The sequence below is a fragment of the Danio aesculapii genome, chromosome 16 (assembly GCF_903798145.1).
Source record: "Danio aesculapii chromosome 16, fDanAes4.1, whole genome shotgun sequence".
In the NCBI taxonomy this organism is placed as follows: domain Eukaryota; kingdom Metazoa; phylum Chordata; class Actinopteri; order Cypriniformes; family Danionidae; genus Danio; species Danio aesculapii.
In genome coordinates, this window is record NC_079450.1 from 15,315,329 (window position 1) to 15,330,769 (window position 15,441).

At 33.4% G+C, this 15,441-nt stretch overlaps 1 protein-coding gene across 1 annotated transcript; it reads left to right on the top strand.

The window, feature by feature from the left end:
* Window positions 1-1,331: 1,331 nt before the first annotated feature.
* On the top strand, window positions 1,332-11,051 carry cmtm7 (CKLF-like MARVEL transmembrane domain containing 7). The gene is made up of 5 exons (XM_056475390.1): window positions 1,332-1,584; window positions 6,442-6,618; window positions 6,946-7,044; window positions 10,276-10,357; window positions 10,479-11,051. The coding sequence occupies exons 1-5, from the start codon at window positions 1,468-1,470 to the stop codon at window positions 10,490-10,492; spliced, it is 489 nt and encodes a 162-aa protein (XP_056331365.1). The 5' UTR covers window positions 1,332-1,467; the 3' UTR covers window positions 10,493-11,051.
* The last annotated feature ends 4,390 nt before the right edge of the window (window positions 11,052-15,441 follow it).

A 15,441-nucleotide genomic window follows, 5' to 3' on the forward strand; every position in this document is an offset into this window, starting at 1 on the left:
TATATATATATATATATATATATATATATATATATATATATATATATATATATATATATATATATATATATATATATATATATATTTTTTTTTTTTTTTTTTTTTTTTTTTTTTTTTTTTTTACTAGTATATGTGAATAAAATTGCAATTTGAACTAAAATGTCTTTGCTTGTGTATGTATGTGTGTGTGTGTGTGTGTGTGTAAGAGAGAGAGAGAGAGAGAGAGAGAGAGAGAGAGAGAGAGAGAGAGAGAGAGAGAGAGAGAGAGAGAGAGAGAATTGTGATTGAACTAGAAGAGCAGTGAATTTATGTGTCAAAGATGTAGTTTCTTTTATAAAAACCCGATTAACAATAATATTATAAAGAGTGGTTAGATATAATTTGGTAACTATTTACTTGGTTGATATTGAGTTACATGAAATGATTTTTACTCAATAATACAATAATATGTATTATGTACACATTTAGGCTAGTCATTTTAAGCAAATGTACAGGAATCGAAGATGGGGGAGTGAATGATCTTAGATACCCAACTGAGGTGTGTTCAGTGTGTGTGTGCAGCTTGGTTAAAACCAGAAGACCAATTTCTAGACAAGTATGGGTAAAACCATACTTGACAAGGCTTACTTCACTTAATTTCACTAATCTTTTTGTGTTTTTTTTTAAATCAAATTTTGGATTTAATGAAATAATGATTTCTTAATCAATGTCTGGATATTTGTTAATATTATTTTCATTGCTTATTAATGTACATATTATTCCATTACAAATATTTACACGTTTTACATTTTAAAAGAACAGACGGTATTATAATGCTGTTAGTGTTTTGCCTTGAGTCTCACACCCATAGAAATAGAACAGGTGAGAAGAAGAGAAGTCTCACAAAACAAATACAAAATAGGCGGTACTTAGTGATATAGCTGTTGAATCTCGTTGCTCAGGTACAAATGTGAGCAATATGTATTTTATTTGAACAGTGTATGTTTAGCTTACTATTTTTGTCGAACATTTCTACCCCATGAGCCACAAAATTTTCCGCCAAGAGGTTTCTGTTACTTTTCTAGGCGCTAATCAAAACGGACCAATCACAGTCGATTGTGATTACTTCATGTGAACTTCTAAAACAACATACGCTGCTGTATTTTTCTTCAAATGTCAGGTATAGGCTAATATATGTAATATATATTCCAAAAAGATTATGGTTTGGTGTATAAATGTTCCAAAAAGACATACATGATGAAGATTTAATTTTGAAGACAGTTTTAAGTTTCAGGCCACCACGCGCCCCCTTGTGGATGAAAATATTCTGCATCCCATAGGAAGCGTGTTCCGTGCATAGATATGGTCACACCCTACTGTAGTTTACATTCTCCTGGTCCTTCATGGTTCCATGTGAGCAGCTTTAAATAAAGAGTAGCTTATTATATGTGTTGAATTCCACATAATATATTCAATAAATATAGCAGAATGTCTCACACTGTCGTTACTACTACAACTACCACAACAACTTCCTCGTCGGATGGAGGATTTTGCAACATCGCTTATGTGCGTTCATTTCAGGGATTACTGAAAATCGGCCAAGTGGTAAGATCATTTAATATTACTTACATAATATATATTTTATTATGTAAATGTGGGCGAATGTTTACAGATAGACGTTTATGGGAAATACAGTGAGCAAGTAACGGAGTGTTTTTGCTACAATGCTGCATTGACCGATTAACGGAACTTTCCACTAAACTTTCCACTCGCTATTTTGATTTCTTATTCAGGTCTAAAGTAGTATATTTATTTATTACATGTTACAAAAATGTATTCCAGCTAAATATAAACTTAATTTTCAGCAACAAACGTGCTAGAACCAATCATGGTATCAGCATTTCCTTTAAATCTATTTTTGTATGTGCCTCGTTATGGCTTTAAAATGTACCACGTTATATTTCAAAGAAGACAAAATTTAATAATTTTTTTCCGAATTGAAATGCAATTGCATTCATTTACAGTATTACCTATTTTAATTATTTCATGCATGATATATTAATCATTTATTACTATGAAACGTGGCAGTATAGTTGTATTAGTAGTGGTTTTGGGGTCAGAATTTGGCTCTGTGAGTTTGGGTTGTGTGTGAAGACTATGTGTGTGCGCTCTTGTGTAGTAAGTGATGACAGGCAATGATAATTTGTAAAGACTCACACACCCCGGATGCTCAGGAACAGCCGGCTGCTAAAATGGTTGTGGTGATGAGAGAGATTTAGAGAGATTTGCACTGAAACCTGTGGGGCCCACCACAAGGGCCTAACACAAAACCAACCACAGAAAGAAAGATAGGAAATGAGCAGGTAAACGATAGGAAAATTTCAAACCTCTGTTGTCTGTTCTGCATACTCTACATAATTCTTCTTCATTCTACATGAGATTTACATAATGTTATATGGGACATTCTACAAGAAACATACATTATCTGTCCCTAAAATAAAAACATATTCATCCCTAAAATGTTTGAAATGGACTGATGGTTGATTTCTATGAGTTGTTCTGTAAAGGAATATGCCATTATTTGGTTCTCAGATTTTATTACTTATTATTTTTTATTAAAAACACTTAACAAACATACAAACTCTGTCATTGTCCTTGTCTTCAGCCCAATTGAACCTACAGCTTTAATAGTTTGTTATGCTAAAAACTGTTTTCTAGAAAAAGAAACTTCAGAAATAACAAGTTTAAGTTGTTACCATTAACATCAATTGATTAAAAACATGAAATTATAAATAAATTCTACGAATAAATGCTACAAATATATAATACAAATAAATTTACAATTGCTCTATGTTTCTGTCAGTCCTGTCACTAGGCATGGGCCAGTATAAGATTCTGATGGTGTGATAACCTTGGATAAAAATTTCACGGTATTGTGATTACTGCTCTAAAATATATTCTATTTAAATGTCTGGGTAAAAATCAAAAAGCTTTTCCCCCTTTGAACACAATATATTTTATTTTGAGAAACTTTTATAATATTTCAGAGCAGTAAACATGTCAGGCTAAATAATTTAAATGAATCATTGACTTCTACTATCTTCATTAGTTTCAGAAACACACATTTCTTTACAATTTAAACAATTTAGGATATCTTTTCTGCTGGAGATACTGTTGTCCTAAAAACAAACAAAAAAAAGTAAAAAAAAAACAATTTTGGCTGTTTTAAAACCTTGACTTTTCCAATCCGCTGTATACCTTGAAACGGTTACCCATCCCTACCTGTCACATTTGCATTAAACTGAACTAAAATGCATGCAATACACATTTAAGACTATGACTCGGAAGTGACATCACTGTCAGCTTCTCCTCTGTCAAATGATCAAGCATGTGTTCTATTATTGAATTGTGGGATTTTATGCTTGTTTTTGTATGATTTTTTTGAGGACGACAAGCGTAAAGGTCAGGCCCTGTCACATATTTGATAAGTGAAAATGTACATTACTGATAGAATGCCCCATGTGCCTACTGTATACAAATATATATTTTTTGTGTTCTACATAATTTAAAAATTTTTTGTCAAAGCAATTCTTTCTGAAATGGGAAATCATCATGTTTAAAGCTTAAAGTTTAATATAGCCCAAAACCAACATTACTACAAAACTAATTATTGATATTTCCTGCTTTAGTCCTAATATATTTGTTTTTATTGTTAGCTTTTAATAATTAAGCTATTTGTTAATGTGTACAAAACATAAAATAGACAAATAATTACATTTACTATTACTTTTTTTTTTTAAATGTGCATTTAAATTATATTTAAAATTTAATTTAAATGCACATTTATATATAATTATATTTAAAAAAATCTGATAATCATTCATTCATTCATTTTCTTTTCAGCTTAGTCTCTTTATTAATCAGGGGTCGCAACAGCGGAATGAACTGCCAACTCATCCAGCATATGTTTTACACAGCAGATGCTTATCCAGCTGCAAAGCAGTACTGGGAAACACCAATACACTCTCGCAATCACACACATACACTACAGCCAATATAGTTTAATCAATTCACCTTCAGCGCATGTCTTTGGACTATTGGGGAAACGGACAGCGAACTTCTTGCTGTGAGGTGACAGTGCTTCCCCCTGAGCCACCGTGCCACCCATATATCTAATAATAAACATTTAAATCACTACCTCTAAATCTACATATATATAGTATATATGGTACCCCAGGCGAACACTGGGAGAACATGCAAACTCCACATAGAAATGTCAGCTGGCCCAGTTGGGACTCAAACCAGTGACCTTCTTGCTGTGAGGTGACAGTGCTAAACACTGCCACCATGCCACCCTAAGGAAATGTTAAGGAAACAATCATTAAACTAATCTAAAAAGTTATATGAATGTGTAACGATGGACACATTTGAGAAAAAGCTGTGAACACTGTAGATAACATTTTTCAGAGGTTTATTTACTCTAGTCAAAAGTATGCAAAATGATTAAAGAATAAAGACATAAATTAATAAATAAAATATATACTAATAATAAATACTAATAAATAAATACTAATAGCCTATACTGCAATGATTTTGTTGAAAAGAACAAGGGTGATTCTGTGCAAGTTGTAAGTATTGAATTACTTTACCTGACCTAATATAAATGTGGGATAAATGTGTTAAGATTTAAGTACACAGGACCAGATAACTTTGAATGAACGTTCTGTTAAGATTCTAATAAACTTAAGACATAATTGAATATTTAACTACCAGTGTCATAGAATTATAAAGTTACTTAATAGTTTTGAAGTTAGTTAACCTTAACTCTCCCTAATCTAATGTTGGTCTGTTGTGATGATGTAATAGGTATAGTAGGTGTGGCTCTGAGGCTCCACCTACTTTCACTTTTAAATCTCATATAGTTCATTTCCTCTGTCAGGGCCTGTACCTTGATGGTGGCTGAAAAAAAACTCTGGATTACAGGTTTAGAGTTGACAAATCTAAACCAGTACAATCAGGCTTTGTTGGTACCTTGCTCATCAGCTTTTTTTGGGCTTCGATCCTGAGTTCAGTAGTAGAGTAAGATCATGCAGAACATGTTCTTTTTAAATATTAATAAACAGCCAATAGCCAAATAATAGGCAAGAAATCCACTAGTTAATAGTCAGATACTAGTACATTACAGATGTCTGGTACTTAAACTTTCATTTTATTCTTAAAAAACAGTCAGATACAGTTGACATTAGAATTATTAGCCCCCCTGTTTATTTTTCCCCCATTCCTCTTTAACGGAGAGCAGATTTTTTTGACACATTTCTAAACATAATAGTTTTAATAACTCATTTCTAATAACTGATTTATTTTATCTATGCCATGATGACAGTGAATAATATTTGACTAGATATTTTTCAAGACACTTCTATACAGCTTAAAGGCTTAACTATGTTAAGTAGGTTAACTAGGCAGGTTAGGGTAATTAGGCAAGTTATTGTATAATGATGGTTTTTCTGTAGACTATCGGAAATAAATATAGCTTAAATGGGCTAATAATTTTAATAATAATAACCCTAAAATGTTTTTTTTTTAAAATAAAAACAGCTTTTATTCTAGCCAAAATAAAACAATTAAGACTTTCTCCAGAAGAAAAAATATTATCAGACATACTGTGAAAATTTCCTTGCTCTGTTAAACATAATTTGGGAAATATTTAAAAAAGAAAAAAATTAAAAGGGGGTTTAATAATTCTGACTTCAAATGTATACAGCGAGGTCTAAAAATGGAGAACAGCTAAAAGCGTAAATAACAAAGAGCTGCTTTATAGAAGAAAAAGAAGTAGCATTTGCTCAATTAAATCAACACTGACATTGTTTTTTTTTTTTGGTCATGTATTTTGGGGATGCATGATATTGTAAAAATCTAACATTGCGGTATTTTGTTGTTCTGCGATGTACAATGAATGCAGTTTCACCAGATGACTTGAATATCTCTGTTTGGAAAGAATGAATCATTTTAGACTGATTGGGATGATTCTGTAGAGAAGTACAGCATAAAATATAATAAACCATCTACACGCATAGATAAATACAAATAAAAAATGAAATACAGAATGTTTTATCAATTCCCAAGTCAGGTACAATAATTGAGTAATACAAATAAAAACAACTCAGTAAAATAATTGTTCTTACAAACTTACAAACTGCATAATTTCCTATGCATGAATGCTTTAAAAATCATTATACAGTCACCGGACTCAAAAACACATGAAAGTGCTAAATTATACAACAGACTCAACATTGCATATGCTGCAATGTAACTATTGCGAATGATCACATTGCGAAATCATTGCTGAATCGATATATTGTGCAGCCCTAATGTATATAAATAAAGGTAACATGACTTTACTTGAGTACTGAATCACAGAGCTCATGCATACATATCCACATGTCTGTTTTTTTTGTGCAGCTGACTCTCCTGATAGCTTTCCTCTGTGTGCACTGTGAGCAGCGCTGGACCGATTACTCTGCTTTCCGCTACTTTGAAGTGGTCACTGCATGGTTTCTCATCGTCTTCTTCTTCTTCTTCCTCATGCATTTGTTTCGTCTTCAGAGCAAAATCACATGCATCAACTGGACATTGACTGTAAGTCATCTACAAACTGAAGATCATGGCAATAGACCCTTTTGAGGGATGTAAATAAAAACAATGGTCCCAACGTATTTCCTGTTTTACATTTTTAATTTCTGTCGCTTCCGAGAATCCAAAAAGAGCCACATATTGATAAATAAAGGTATGATAGCTGTTTTAACATTAGGTTATGATTGAATTGCCTCTTGCTACAGTATTGAAATGGTTTGATAACAAGCAGGAAATGTTCATGGACCAATATCATGACAGCATTGAAATGGTCTATACTTGTTTTTCCTGAACATTTCTGTTAAAATAATGAACCCTTTATTTCTTTCGCAGGAGTTTTTACATTACGCCGTCGGAGGAATCCTGGTCTTTATCGCCTCTATAGTTGTAGCTGTGAAGAGTTATGGGATCTCAGGTTTAATCGCCGGATCAGTGAGTGTCCTTTATAGTTCATGTGCTGCAAATTGGCCAGGAACACACAATGCCTTGTGTTGGGAAGAGGAAGATGGAAATGTGTACCTAGGGGCATATGGTTTCCTTTACATCACACACAAACAGAATATTGATGCTTATAAATACACAGATTCAGCCATATAAATGTAATGAGTGGTATAACACAGAGTTGGACATTAATAAATCAAAGGTATTGCTGTACCGCTAATCAAATCACGATATGGACTAGTATCTGTGAAGTTAACCACAAAAAGACTGTTATGTGTGTCTGTGTGAATGAATGGGCCGGTTATGTTTACTACACACACGCACGTCATGATTTTGCCAAGTACGATGCGATCCTGGATTAACATCTATGTTGATCCTCGAACGTCATTTTTGTTCGAAAATGTAATCCATGCCTATTCCAAACCCCTAAACCCAACCATAACTGTAAATTATTCCCAAAATCAGAGGGGGATAATAGTTGAATAACAATCATGGAGAAGTGCATGAACCTAACCGTAAGTCTAAACTTAACATAAACTGTAAAAGTATTCCTTAATTCTGATTGGCTGATTGGAATGTTGTTCCAGGATCAACATAGATGTTAATGCAGGAACATGTCCTACTTGGTGAAATCAGGTTGGTGCTACACACACACATCTGTCTCTGAAATCTCTGAGAGTAACTTTAGCAACATTTTATCCCTTATTTGTGGGAAAAATTATTGCCATTTGTGCAGAAACTCGTGTCTTCATTCGTCAAATTAAACGTTTTGGAGACTTTGAAACTTGAAGAAACTGGTACATGTACTGTATTTTACTATTGTATAGTATAATGTCTAAGTAGTAATACTAATAGTGTTTATAATAGTAATCAAGACATTATTTTGAAGGGGAAAGAATTCATTCAGTAGGGCCTTAAGTTTTTGTAATCTTGCATCGCAAGAAAGTAAAGATGATAGTATTCTGATTTAAATGATAAAATGATAATTTTCTGTTTATTTAGCAACTTAAGAATATGTAAAATAAATAGAAATAGGACAGTAATCCCATTTTATCAGATAAAAAAATCTTTTTTTTTAATAAAACATTTTTTGAAAATGTAAAAACTAATATATATATATATAAATCCCTATTTCTATTTATTTTACGCATTCTTAAGTAACTATATCTTCAGATTATTAGAATTAGATTATTTAATAACTAGATTATTTTATCATTTTAATCCGAATATTATCATTTTTAGTTTTGCGTGTTGCAAGATTACATATACTTTTTACTTCAATGGAATGTTTTAACCTTAAAATGGTTTATAAAAAATTAAAAACTGCTTTTATTCTAGCTGAAATAAAACAATTAAGACCTCCAGAAGAAAAAATATTATCAGACATACTGTGAAAATTTCCTTGCTCTATTAAATATAATTTAGGAAATATTTAAAAAAGACAAAAAATTCAAAGGTGGTTATATAGCCATATATATGCTGTACCCTATGTAACAAACTTTTAAGAATAGTTTACTAACATATTATTAGTTTTAAAAAATTCCACAATTGTTTTATTAAATATATTTTTATGTGAAATATATGTTCTTTGCTATAGTAATGGTTAGTACTTGGTTTCCTTTGCGTTGTGTACAGTAAAGATCAGATCTGACACCAAATCACGCCTTGGACAGATCACTTTATTCTGGTAAACACATTAAAAACACAGTGATCACTTCCAGCAGTCTAACATGGCATCCACGACCACTGTCTTTGCTGGCGTGAATAGTAATAAAGTAAACATGCAACATGAATTCAGAAACACTGGCAAATATTAAATCATGTACCTGGTAAACACATTAAAAACACAGTGATCAGTTCCAGCAGTCTAACATGGTGTCCTGCAATGATTGGTGCATATTAACTATTTAACTATTTGTTAACATTTTAACATTTATAAAGTTGTCAAAAAGAAAAGATACATTGTGGATAATAAAAAAAAAAGATCAACAAAAATATACATTTTACTGGAGCACTCACTCACCACGACCACTCTCTTGGCTGGCGCGAATAATAATGACCTGTCTGGAACTAGTTTCTAACATTGGGGGGGTCATTTAGAATTAAAGGACCATGTACATAAAAGAAAAGCAAGTGGAAGCATTTTTATAACCTGTTACGCTAACATTTACATAAATTATATAATGTAAATAATTAATATGATTATATTAATAATATGATTATATATTTTAAATAAACAACTTCATTTCCTGAATGTTAACTGAACCTTTAAAAATTATTTAATGTTCATTCATTCATTTTCCTTCAGTTTAGTCCCTTTATTTATCAGTGGTCACCACAGCAGAATGAACCGCCAACTTATCCAGCATATAGTTGCATAGTTTTACACAGCGAATGCCCTTCCAGCTGCAACCCAGTACTGGGAAATACCCATACACTCTCACATTCAAACGCATACACTACAGCCAATTAAGTTCATTCAATTCACCTATAGAGCATGTCTTTGGACTATGGGGAAACCGGAGCACCTGGAGGAAACCCACGCAAACATGGCGAGAACATGCTAACTTCACACGGAAACACCAAGTGGCAATGTTTATAATAATAAGTAATATATAATAATGTTTTAAAAACATTAGAATTCTATACTACAACTCTCAATGGTGATGAAATGTGGGGTTGGATTTTTATTTCCTCCACAGCATTGGCCATGCATGTACAATTCTTATAAAAATCTTTTAGGCAGAAAAAGCAAATGACTTTTCATGTTTCACAAACATTCAATAATTATTGAATACTGTTACTAATGGCGGGCGACGCAGTGGCGCAGTAGGTAGTGCTGTCGCCTCACAGCAAGAAGGTCGCTGGTTCGAGCCTCGGTTGGGTCAGTTGGCGTTTCTGTGTGGAGTTTGCATGTTCTCCCTGCGTTCGTGTGGGTTTCCTCTGGGTGCTCCAGTTTCCCCCACAGTCCCAAGACATGCGGTACAGGTGAATTGGGTAAGCTAAATTGTCCATAGTGTATGAGTGTGAATGAGTGTGTATGGGTATCACCATTGATGGGTTGTGGCTAGAAGGGCATCTGCTGCGTAAAAAAAACATGTGCTGGATAAGTTGGCGGTTCATTCCGCTGTGGCGACCCTGGATTAATAAAGGGACTAAGCTGAAAAGAAAGTGAATGAATGAATGAATGACTGAATGTTACTAATGGCTGTTTTTACACAGGTGTTTGGCTTCATGGCTACTTTTCTTATTGCAATCAGCATATGGACTTCATATAAGGTCACCTGTGGCTCTCAACCAACTGGTGAGTCTTGACTCTATTTGACTGATGTCATTTGTAAAAAATAACTCTGTGACATAGTGTGATATTTGTAGTAGTGCAGAATAGATGTGTTGTTGACGTCCTGCTAATGTTTTCTTTGAAGGTGCCGCAGTGTAACTGGAAGGAGAAAACGTTTTCATCTTAGCTGGAAGTATCAAGAAAAATTCTCAGTTTGTTCTGGATAGATCGTAATGATGAGTGCTTTAATTACCCGATAGGGACATTTTTGATGTTGCTCCATCCTTCATCAAAACTTCAGTGCCTTAATCGTCTTAATCGACCAAACTCAGAATTTTTCAGCTGTAAGACTTTAGTGTTATTTTAAGAGTGAAGTTTTGGTATACTTATGCCATGTCTGAAATGAAAAGGGGCCATTTATGCATAAGAATGTTTAAATTATTTATTTGACGTTATATCGTGAGATGCAGATTTGATTCATTTATTTAGTTAACGAAAAGTTTAGATGAAGTGAGGTTCATGAAGGATTCATTCAAATTCACAGTATTATTGTTATTATAACAAAAGTTGAAGTGTATTTTTGCTTTTCACAGGATCTCTACATATAGTTTTTATGACATACAAGACAGCTTTAAAGTTTGAAGAATGTATTCCTGGCTTTCTAAATGCAAGTCCCTTTGTTTTATACACTGTGTGATATAAAGAAAAAGTCTACTAATATGGTTTATGCTGTGTTGTTTTCTTTCTGATTCAAAACTAGATCTTTTGGTAACAGTTGTGGTTCCCATTAACTTCCATTTTTTTTTTTTGTCATCAGGTAGTCAAAACTGTTCGGTTGCCAATATTATTTAGAATATATTATTTTGTTTTCTTTAAAAGGAGGAAGAATGAAAGTACAGATTTTTTCCATTGACTTTCCCTTTTATTAACAATTATATTGACATTTCATACAGCAAACAACATGCGTGTAACAGTCCTCTTTCACACGACAGAGACCCTAAATGTACTAAATTTGCAAATTGGGGTAAAACAAACAGGGCAAATGCAGATAGAACCTTCTAACTTAAAAAGTCAGTTTCTGCTTGGGATTATAGGGTTCCATCTGGCAGATTATTAATTGAAGCAATAATTTTCAAGAAATACAATCAGTCTGCTTATTAATTTAATTTGAAAAAATAAAAATTGGTGTTGTAACTATGTTGATGCTTCAGAAAGAAACATTTTTGCTTTCTTTATCATTTATTTAATGTTTTAGGATGAATATTTTTTCTTGTTCGAATTAAGCACACAAGACTTGTTAATTTTATGTAATTATTAAGGTCATATTTATTGAATTAGATGCTTTATATGAATGATTGAATTATAATTATTGAATTATGTGTCCCATTAATGAAATTAAGTATTTGCTCTTCATGGCTTAATATTAAATTTAATGACATTAAAAGAAAGTGTTTCTATCTCATCTTTCTCGCTGTTAACCAGAAAAAAAACAAAGAAAGCTGATCCTGATTGGTCCTCGTGCGTGCATTTGAAATGCTGATTGGCTCACACAAAGAACTGTATAGAGCCAAACTAGAGTCTGACTTTGTAGAAAAAAAACATTTTTATTTTTTTTAAATAAATGCAAAACGTAAAATGTAACGTTTAAAATGTTAACAACTTATACAAAAACATCACAATGTAAATAAGTAGTCAATTAATAAGAACACATGAATAACTCAGATTTGACAGAAATGTCAGATAGAACCTTATAATTCTAAGGTGACGATTTATCTGATTCTCATTAACATAATGCAAAACCTTAGATTCAATAACCGTATGTTATATATTATTCACTGATTTTTTTTAAGGTAAGTGGTTGTAAACAATTTACATGGGCTGAATTTAAGCAAACAAGTTAAATATAGTAATGTTCATCTTATTTTGTTTGTTTAAATTCAGCTTATTTAAATTGTTTGAAACATTTTCTTTCTTTCTGTGTGCTAATTTAAACAAATGTATTACAGTGATAGAAAAAGTGTTTGATGCATGACAGTAACGAAACTTTTAGGGGGAAATTACATCAAGACAATGTTGCAATGCAACCTTCAATGGACCTAAAACAATGATATCTCTGCATGCTTTTGGGAGAAGGTATGGACACGTACAGTGCTCAGCATATATAAGTGCACCCCTCACAGATCTATATTTTAAATTCATGTTTTTAATTGAAAGTTATACAATATCATATTTGTGCATATACATTAGATTAGTCAGTACTGAAGCCAAATCTGGAGCTTATCTAACAACAACATAATTTACGATAACGGTAAAAAAAGTGTACACCCAAATTTATGTTATAGAAAAATATTAAATACAGATTTAAAAAGAGGAAAAATCAAGAGAAGCAATTAAAAAAAAAGTAGCTGAAATCTTGTAGGTTGTATTTTGTTTTTGCAATATTTTGCTAGAATTTAATAGTACTATCTTTCAATTTCTAAATACGTTTGGTGACTAAAATGTTATTTTAATCTGTTTAATAAATCACTTTTGTTTAAACGCACCATTACCTATATTCACTGAGATATGGATTAAAATATGGGCTGTACCCAATTATGCTGAGCACTGTATATCTTATTACAAAATTCACATTCAATTCAATTCAATTCACCTTTATTTGTATAGCGCTTATACAATGTAGATTGTGCCAAAGCAGCTTCACATAAAAGGTCACAGTAAATAGGAACAGTGTAGTTCAGTTTGTAGTGTTTAAGTTCAGTTCAGTTTAGCTCAGTTCAGTGTGGTTTAATAATCACTACTGAGAGTCCAAATACTGAAGAGCAAATCCAACGATGCGCAGCTCTATAGATCCCGAAACATGCAAGCCAGTGGCGACAGCAGAGAGGGAAAAAAAACTTCACTAAAGGCGGAAGTGAAGAAAAAAAACCTTGAGAGAAACCAGGCTCAGTTGGGCACGACCATTTTAATTTCTCCGCTGGCCAAACGTTTGTGCAGAGCTGCAGTCTCAGTGGCGGAGGCTGGAAGCTGGCCTCAGCGAAGACTCGTCTGTCTCTGGAGCGTCACAGGAATCAGTCTCATGTTCTCCACTCCTCCATGACCATCACAGTAGCTGCTCAGGATTTGGCCAGGTCCAGGATATAAAAAACCTTGGGATCATCTCGTCGTTGGTCTTGGATCGAATCAGTGACTCTGCATAGTCTGAGGGCCTCGGGAAGAGTATCCCCAGGTGGAAATGGAGAATAAAGAAAATAATTAGCGTAGCTGATGTTCACAGTGTATATCAACAAGATGCAGAACCTGTGTGGAAGCCCCCAAGTGGTGCACTAAGTGTATGCTTTACTGAACAGATAGGTCTTTAATCTAGTTTTGAATTGGGAGAGTGTGTCTGAGCCTCGGACGTTATCAGGAAGGCTATTCCAGAGTTTAGGAGCTATAAATGAGAAGGCTCGACCTCCTTTACTCGACTTTGCTATTCTAGGTACTACCAGAAGCCCTGAGTTTTGAGACCTTATAGAGCGAGTTGGATTGTAGCGAGACAGAAGATTGGTTAGATAAACAGGAGCTAGATTATTTAAAGCTTTATATGTAAGAAGCAATATTTTAAATTCAATACGAAACTTAACAGGCAGCCAGTGTAAGGAGGATAAAATTGGGGTGATGTGATCAAATTTTCTAGACCTGGTAAGAACTCTGGCAGCTGCATTTTGTACTAGCTGAAGTTTGTTAATAGAGGATGCTGGGCAGCCAGCAAACAGTGCATTACAGTAGTCCAGCCTAGAAGTCATAAAAGCATGGACTAGCTTTTCTGCATCTGAGATGGATAGCATACTTCGTAACTTAGCGATATTTCTCAGATGTAAGAAAGCAGTTTTTGTGACATGGGATATGTGATTTTTTAAAAGTTAAATTACTGTCTAATATGACACCCAGATCTTTTATAGTAGAGCTACCGCTAACTTTGTATCCCTCTAATTGTAGGTCGAGTTGTGAGATCTGCTGTGTACAGGATTTAGGCCCAATAAGTAATAATTCTGTTTTGTCTGAGTTTAAGAGAAGATAATTGTTGGTCATCCAGTCTTTAACATCTTTAATACACTCAGTTAGCTTGGACAGATTAGACGTCTCGTCAGGTTTAGTTGAAATATATAATTGAGTATCATCTGCATAGCAGTGAAAGCTGATCCCATGTCTTCTAATAATGTCTCCCAGGGGTAGCATGTATATTGTAAACAGTAAAGGGCCTAAAACTGATCCTTGAGGCACCCCGTATTTTACTGGGCTGATTTGTGAAGGCTGTCCATTAATATTCACAAACTGGTAACGGTCAGATAAGTATGACTTAAACCATTGTAGGGCATGTCCCTGGACACCTGTAGACTTTAAGCGATTAATAAGGATACCATGGTCAATGGTGTCAAATGCTGCACTAAGATCGAGTAGAACTAATAGCGAGATGCACCCTTGGTCAGCAGCTAAGAGTAAATCGTTGGTTATTTTCACTAATGCAGTTTCTGTACTGTGATGAGCTCTGAAACCTGACTGAAACACTTCAAAAACATTGTTGGTCTGCAGAAAGGAGCATAATTGAGCAGAAACAACTTTTTCTAGTATTTTAGATATAAATGGAAGGTTTGAAATAGGCCTATAATTAGCTAAGTTGCTGGGTTCCAGTTGTGGTTTCTTAATAATAGGTTTAATAACAGCTAACTTGTAAGGATTTGGAACATGACCTAAGGATAAAGAAGAGTTGATAATGTTAAGAAGAGGTTCTCCTATAACAGGTAGCAATTCTTTCAGTAACTTTGTTGGAATTGGGTCCAATATACACGTAGCTGATTTAGAGCTATTTATAATTTTGTCTAGCTCTTCCTGTTCTATGATTTTAAAGCACTGTAGGTTATTTAGATTCAGAGACGTGTTTACTGGATCTGAAGTATAAGGCGGTGCAGAAAGTTTAATATCTCCTATTTTCTGTCTAAAGCCTTCTATTTTATCACTGAAAAAATTCATGAAGTCATCACTACTAATTTGCGGTGTAACGTTTTGTTCCAAAGATGACCGATTATTTGTTAATTTAGCAATGGTGTGCTAAATTGGTTAATTTAGCA

Coding starts and splice junctions, on each gene's coding strand:
- cmtm7 (XM_056475390.1), top strand. CDS start 1,468: ATGTCTCACACTGTCGTTACTACTACAACTACCACAACAACTTCCTCG. Junction 6,619..6,945: donor GCATCAACTGGACATTGACT/GTAAGTCATCTA, acceptor TTTCTTTCGCAG/GAGTTTTTACATTACGCCGT. Junction 7,045..10,275: donor CAGGTTTAATCGCCGGATCA/GTGAGTGTCCTT, acceptor GTTTTTACACAG/GTGTTTGGCTTCATGGCTAC.